The 7,983-nt window shown below is 42.0% G+C and overlaps 1 protein-coding gene across 3 annotated transcripts in view; it reads right to left on the reverse strand.

The window, feature by feature from the left end:
- Window positions 1–178, reverse strand: part of CLYBL (citramalyl-CoA lyase) — a 249,291-nt gene extending 249,113 nt beyond the window's left edge. For all 3 annotated transcript variants that reach the window (XM_045810999.2, XM_045810998.2, XM_045810997.2), the window contains exon 1: window positions 63–178. In XM_045810999.2, coding sequence (XP_045666955.1) covers window positions 63–124 — 62 coding nt within the window. In that variant the 5' untranslated portion in view covers window positions 125–178. The remainder of the gene's footprint in view (window positions 1–62) is intronic.
- Window positions 179–7,983: the final 7,805 nt, after the last annotated feature.

Consider the following 7,983-nt stretch of genomic DNA (forward strand, 5'->3'; position numbering starts at 1 on the left):
GTTCCCGGCAGACACTGGGGAGGCCGGGCCGGGTGGCGGGGGACTTAGGGACCTGCACTCACAGCCTCAGCAGCGCCGCCGCCGGCGTTCCATGTGGCGCTCTCCACAGCAGACGCAGCGCCATCTTTCCCACGCGCGCGCCCCGCCTCAGTCCCGTCCTTCCTCATTTCGCCACGCCCCTGCGGCCCCGCCCCCACAAGGGCCCGCCCCCCCGCAATCCCAACCCAGCCTAGCCTAGGCCCCCGCAAGCCACGCCCCCTGCCTGACGCACCAGTTGCCGCCCCCAGCCGGGGCTGCCAGAAACTTCTCTGCTGTCAAGGCAGGCAGAATAGGGGCTCCGAGTGGATGGCCACTTCTTGAGCGGTTCTTCTGGTGACTGAATCCAGTTTTCTCCGTGCTTCTTGAGAGACTTTGCGTTTTCCCAACCAGAACAGGGTAAATTTTCTAGGGATTAGTTGCTTTTGTTGTTAAAAGTACTGCCTAACAAATTCGTGAGCCTCACCATGTGCACGCCTTAACAGTTAATCGATTATGGGACATATATGCCTCTAATAGGATCAGAACAGCTGTGGGCAACTTTCTGGGCCAGAGAAATGCAGCAAACACACCACTTCACTCTAACTCCTTCCTGCCAGTTTTTCAGCAAGTACAACTCTGGGGCTTCACAGTGGGGGGACTGCTAAAGTATTAAAAGAGACTTTAAGAGCTGTGTGACTTTGGGCAAGTTACTTAAGCTCTCCCTCCTTCAGTTTTCTCCTCTAGAAGATGGGAATATTAATAGGACTCACCTCATAGGTATGTTATAAGGATATCTTGGGTTAGTATATAGAAAGAGCTTAAAACTTTACTGGCCCAGAGCAAGTGCTCAGTAGCATTCTCATTACTATCATCATCATGTCAGTTCCCTTCTGGAAACCCCTTGGTGACTTCCAATGGGAAGCATTTAGAATAAAACCCAAGTTCTTCACCACAATCCTGAAGGCCTTACAGGATCTGTCCCCTGCCTATCTCTCCACCTTATTTCAGCCCCACGTTCTTCTTTCCCCTTTTTTTCAGTTCACTAAGCCATCTCCCACTTCAGGGCCTTCCCGCATGCTGCTCCCATCCCCAGAACACTCACAGCTACACCTTCTCATCCTCCAGGACATTTAGACTACCTGCCACCTGCTCAAAGAGGCCTGAACTGACTACCCAGAATGTCCTCCCAATCTATTTCACTGCCACAGCAACCTGATGGTTTCCATCACAGCCCTCGTCACAATATTTGGGGATTTGTGAACTCACTTTCTTATTGTTGCTTTTCCCTCAGTGGTTCTCAAGGTGGGAGGGAACTGCTGCCCACTGATCAAAGGGGTAGGCTTTTGGGGTGTATTATGGTTTTAAGGGGGCAGGGCTAGGATTGTGTGGGCAGTCCCACTCCTAGAAAGGCAGTTAGTGCTCTGGTTTAAAAACACCATCTATAGGGGTGCCTGGGTGGCTCAGCGGGCTGGGCGGCTGCCTTTGGCTGGGGTCATAATCCCGGGGTCAAGGGATGGGAGTGCTTGGTCATCAGGGAGCCTGCTATTCCGTCTCCCTCTGCCCCTTCCCCCACTCATGCTCACTCTCGCTCTATAAATAAATAAAATCTTAAAAATTAAAAAACAAAACCCAAAACACCGTCTATAGGAATAGACTGCGAGCTCTTTGAGAACAGGGACCTGGTGCATCTTGTCAGTGCTGTGTGCCCCCAGTACCTGGGTGAGTGACTTGTAACCAGTAGGTATTTAATAAATATAAAATGAAAATGTTCCACCAGCCTCATTATAACTCTGAGAACTGCCATATGCGTAGTTATCTTTATTAAAAATGCCCTGGACCTTATGGCTTTTTAGGTAAAGTAGGACCTCCAGTGACTCATTTGCTGATTCAATTTTTTTTTGAAAATTGAATAATGTATCATTATTTTATTCACTACTAAGAAAAAAAATGCTGCCAATCCAATTACAATTGTTAGACTGTTAGATACCTCCTAGTTTCAGAGATGTTGAAAGGTGGGAAAATGTGCATCTGAAAATTACAAACATAACATACAGTAAATCTACATAGTAATTTTCTATCACATTTCTTTGTATTTTTAAAAATTGCATCATAAAATTTCAAACATATTCCTGGATACAAATGACACTCTTTCTGGATACAATGATATGAACCTTGTTCCTCTTCTTAGCTTTTTTCTAACTGATGTAGGGGATAATTGCTCCTCTGTCATCAGCAGCCTCACCAAATCCCAAAAATGAGCTTCACCTGAATACTCTGCCGCAGGAGAAACATGACAATAAAGTAATCAAAAATGTTCCAGTTGCACAGGATCAAGCCCTAAATTTCTGTCATAAATGGTGATTAGTGTAGATGCTATACACATATGAAGGGACCTAATTTTTATCTGAGGTCTTCTGTAATTTAAAAGGAAGATAAAAAGTCAACTAAGTCTTAAAAGAAGATCAAAATATATGCACTGGTTGGTATTAAGCATTCACTTTATGTGCAAAAACATTAATATTATTTTATCCAAACAGCAGATCTTTATAAAAAAGTGAGAAATCTAATTTTAAAAATTGTTGTAATCCAAATAATTCAAATATTAAAAGAAGTGACAACACATGCTTTTTTATATCAATTATATGAGATCTGCTGAAATAAATAAATGCAGATTTTTAAATTTGAATAGGGTACCTAAATCACATTGGAATGTCAAATGATTAAGATGAATGGACTGCATATTTTATTATAAATCCTATATTCTTAATATGAAATTCAAATTACAGTATACTTTCAAAGCTATTTTGTTAGCTATAATTTTAACTTTAATACTAAAGCTTGAAAACACATGGGTATTGATCAGTCCTTAAAATTATACATTTTATTGTGGTATTATTGGTAAAATGATCCTGTATGGGGATACACACAAACAGAAACACACCACTCATACATGCTTTTGTTGATAAGATTTTATTTGGTAGGAGGTTTTATATTGTTTTGTGACTATTACAAGTAATTATTTTTAATCACAGGAAACTTAGATAGTAACTGAGTACAAATTCCTTCAAAAAAAAAAACAAAACTTACCCTTTTCCCCTTTCCCCTTTTGCCTGAATTAGCTGAATACTTTTCCCAGCTGTCCGCTTAGCTGTGCTTGTGGAGGTCACATGGGCATCTCTGAACCACCTGAGTCTGGCACATTCTCTTTACATAAATGATTGCATTTATTACTAGATATTCATTATCAGAGCTCTGGCTTATTCTGCAAAGAACATTTTCTAAACAGGCATAATAAAACTGTCACTATACATTATTTACAACATTTTAAGATCTTTTCCTCAGTAAGATGTGTTTAAAATAACCATTTTCTTTTTTCTTTTTTTTTGAAATCCAAGTGAAATTTAGAGTTTAGTTAACACTAATTTCCCGGTGTTTGTTTCTTAATTTTTTTTTTTTTTAAGATTTTACTTATTTATGTGACAGGGAGAGGCAGCGAGAGAGGGAACACAAGCAGGGGGAGTGGGAGAGGGAGAAGCAGGCTTTCCCGCTGAGCTGGGAGCCCAATGTAGGGCTCGATCCCAGAACCCTGGGATCATGACCTGAGCCGAAGGCAAACGCTTAATGACTGAGCCACCCAGGCACCCCGACTCAATTTCTTTCAGATTCTGCTTGAAGAAATTGCAGCTAAGCCCATTCTCACCAGGACACCTGTGGCTTCTTCATGAGATTACTAACTCATAGGCTGTAAGAACTGTTTTCTAATTTTTGTATATTTAAAAATAAAGCTTTATTAACTTCCTATATTTCTGGATATAATAGAGAAAGGAATCCAGAGTTCCTCCTTGGAGGCTAGTCAAATCTGGTTTTATTCACAGTCTCCAAAACTAAAATAAAAGTACATGTTTGCCCCAAGGACACCTTTAAAATATGAAATTTAGCAGAGACTCATTATCCTGTTGAATTAGGCAATCTGGTAGGGTAACAACCTTGCAGGGATCTGAGAAAGAAGGATAGGGGCCAGAAACATTACCTCTGGAGCATAATGAACTCGGGGGTGGCAAGGCTGGGCACTAGAATATGAACCAACACTGATAATTATTGAAGCTGGGTGGCTGGTACACAGGGTCGGAGTGGGGTTGATTACATGTTCCTGACCTTTGTGTATGTTGGAAAATATTCTTAACAAAAAAATTAAAATAAAAATCAATTCAACTAATGCTTAGCATAGAAAGAGCCAAAGGCAGATTTACCCAAAGCCAAAGGAAGTTAAGCCTCAGGGCCCTTGGCTTGAATAGGCCCCTTATAGGTCCCTCCCAGTGCGTTGACAGGTCATTTGTCTTTGTAAAATGTATAAAAGTGAGATATTTTAACTACCATTCATCAAGGTGCATTCCACCTTACCCTCTCTCAAGCTTCTTTTGTGTTGGGTGGTGTTGGAGTGGCTGCAGCATTTTTAAAAATTTTTATTCATTTATTTAAGTAATCTCTGCACCCAAAATGGGGCTTGACCTCACAACTCCGAGATCAAGAGTCACAGGCTCTACTGACTGAGCCAGCCAGGTGCACCTGTGGCTGAAGTGTTTGAGGGTCCAGTTAAGTGAAAGTCGGGCTAGGATATGTTTGGCTTAGATTTAGTAGAATGTATTTATGTGATTTTTAAATGCATTTCATTTATTTTTTAAAAAATTTTATTTATTTATTTTAGACAGAGAGCTCACGAGAGTTGGGAGGGCAGAGGGAAAGGGAGAGAGGGGGACGGAAGCCAACCTCCTGCTGAGTGCAGAGCCTGACACAGGGTTCTTTTTTTTTTTTTTTTTTAAAGATTTTATTTGTTTATTTGACAGAGATAGAGACAGCCAGCGAGAGAGGGAACACAAGCAGGGGAAGTGGGAGAGGAAGAAGCAGGCTCATAGTGGAGGAGCCTGATGTGGGGCTCAATCCCAGAAGGCCGGGATCACGCCCTGAGCCGAAGGCAGATGCTTAACCGCTGTGCCACCCAGGCGCCCCCTGACACAGGGTTCTATCCCAAGACCCTGAGATCATGACCTGGGCCAAAATCAAGGGTTGGCCGTTTAACCTACTGAGCCACCCAGGTGCTCCCATGTGATTTTTTAAAAGATTTTATTTTTAAGTTATCTTTACACCCAGCGTGGGGCTCGAACTTACAATCCTGAGATGAGTCACATGTTCTACCAACAGGCCCCCCTGTATTTATGTGATTTGCAAGCACTTCATGTTCAGTTATGATTAGCTGTCCAGGTTTAGGAATGCTTTCCAGGAATACTACTGTCTCACCTGTGTAGACATGCAAGGCCAGAGGTTATGTCCCAATAATATGCTCCTAAGACACCTGGCCCAGAAGTATGTGGATAACAGAAGAGAAAGTGTGAAATACATGGAGCCAGAGACCATCTGTGGTCACCAGATACGTAAAAGTGCAAAGAGAATGTTTAGTTCTTATTTGTATCTGGTCAACGTGGAAACTCTCCTGTCTGGAATACATTCTAATGGTATTGTAGTGGCTTTCACGTTGTTGACCCCGCTCAGCTGGAACCACGTCTCCCAGAATTGCTTTGCTCATGTATTTGCAGGTTGAGATTGTTTAGAAGAGACAGCTGCATGAGATCTGGAAGGTGGAAGTGAAGCAGCAGGTCAGCGTGGGGTCCCTGGCACTATGGCCATATATGCATGCCTGTTGGTCTGTGGTTCACCCTGTTGATATGGGGCTGTCAGTGTTAACTTCCTCCCTTTGGAGATTGTTTACATATCTTGTTACTTTACATTCATATCCACCTAGTTTTTTTCAACTCAAACAAATTTAAACATTTATTGAATGATTCCTGACCTCAAGAAGCTATCTGAATAAAATTCAGAAACATGCTACAACATGGATGAACCTTGAGGACATCATGCTAAATGAAATATGCCACACACACGTGCGTGCGTGTGCAGATACGCACGCGCACACACAAATACTGTATGATTCCGCTTCTAGGAGTTTCCTAGAGTAATCAAATTCATAGAAATGGAAAATGAGGGTTGCCAGAGGCTGAGAGGAAGTGGGGATGGGAATTACTATTTAATGGGCACAGAATTTCAGTTCTACAAGATGACAATGTTTTGGAGATGGAGAGTGGTGCTGGTTGCACAGCAATGTGAATATACTTACCACTACTGAACTGTACACTTAAAATGGTTAAAAATGATAAATTTTATGTTATGTATATTTTACCACAATAAGAAAAAAGATTTTATTTTTTTAGAGAGAGACAGAGAGTGTGCTCATCCGTGGTGGGGGGGCGTGCCAGGAGGGGGGAGGGGCAGAGAGAAAATCTTAAGCAGGTTCCACACTCAGCGCAGGGCTCGAAACAGGGCTCAACCTCACAACCCTATAATCTGAGCCAAAATCAAGAGCTGGACACTTAACCAACGGAGCCATCCAGGCACCCCAAGAAAAAAAGATTTTAAAAAGAAGCTATTAAGTCTAGTGAAAGAGGCAGACAGGTAAATGAGAAAAATAGGTGGGTCCGGAGGTCTGCTGGTAATAAGGGAAAGGAATACAGAAACAGAATCCTGGAATTCCCTCTGCTTGAGAGGGGCAGGACAACCAGGGGACGTTGCAGAGAAGGGGATAACCAGGGGGGACTCACTGGTGAATCTAAATGTGTTAGGGGAAGGTACTGCCCAGGGCCAGACTAAACCGCGTGAATGCTCCAGTCTCAACCAATGTTGCCCTAAAAAATACAGGTCTCTTGAATAGAAGGGCATTACATTGTTACCTCTTGGTCTTATAATTGTCATGAAACTCAAATAACTCTCCTGTTAATCTAAGAAATATTGGGCTTTGGTATTGGCTCAGCTACACCTTTGGCAAATAGTCTCACCCCAGGAGATACTGGATGAAAATATCTAATCAACCCATGATTTACTGTAACCATTGAAAGCTTAAATAACCATTTGAAGCAGTAACGATTAGGAAAATGAAGCTATATTATTCTTTTGTTATAAACACCAAAGGCTCTTTATCATAATCCATTTTTCCTTTCCTTTGGTGTCTGTCCGATGCAGGTTATTTTCACCAATGTTGAGTCTCAAAGGCTGAAGGGCAGTGTCACTGATTTAAGACTTCAGAATGCTGCACTTAGAAAGAGACATATTAGAAGTTCTGTGGAATGATTTTTCAACAGTGGCATAGATAGAACTACACTCTGAGATCATCCATCCCTCCTGCTGCTCTGATACAAAACCCTCCCAGCCTCACCTCCTGGCAGGCACTGCCTTTGATAACGTGATGACTATGTCTGGCTTTCTTGGGGAGAGAGGAGGAGACTCTCAAATTTAGGCCAAATGAAGAATAACTAATGACCACATTGTGGACCTTCTGAGCCATAGCTTTCTCTTTATGAACAGAGGAAGTTAAACTAACTGACCTCTAAAATTCCTCCTGGCTCCCAAACTCGGATTATGTAACTGAGATCCTTTACCAATCTCAGCCGCCAAAAGTGTGCTGCAGCTCCCCCTAGTGTCCGCAGGCAGAGGGTTTCCCCCACGCCCACTGGGCGCTCTCCAGTCCCTTCCCCTGATCCACTCTTCCTTTCTTCCATAACAATTACCCATTTCTAAATTACCACATAATGAGCTTATTTATGGTGTCTTTGTTGAATGTAAGCCCCATAAGGGCAGGGGTTTTTCCTGTTTTGTTTACTGATGTATCCTGGCACATACCAGATATTTTAAAACTCATTTGCTAAACTCAAAGTGTTGAATCTTGAGGCGTCCTCTGCCAAAATTATTGTTTACATAATTCCCTGTTACTTTAATTCAATTTTTATATTATTATCTTGCTCCCCAGTTGCTGTTTCTTTTTTTATAATTAAAAAAAAATTTTTAAATATTTTATTTATTTATTTGACAGAGAGAGAGAGATAGAAAGTGAGAAAGCAGCAGAGGGAAAGGGAGAACCAG

Source organism: Ursus americanus, chromosome 10, assembly GCF_024610735.1.
Source record: "Ursus americanus isolate L20-20 chromosome 10, mUrsAme1.1.p, whole genome shotgun sequence".
Taxonomy (NCBI): Eukaryota; Metazoa; Chordata; class Mammalia; order Carnivora; family Ursidae; genus Ursus; species Ursus americanus.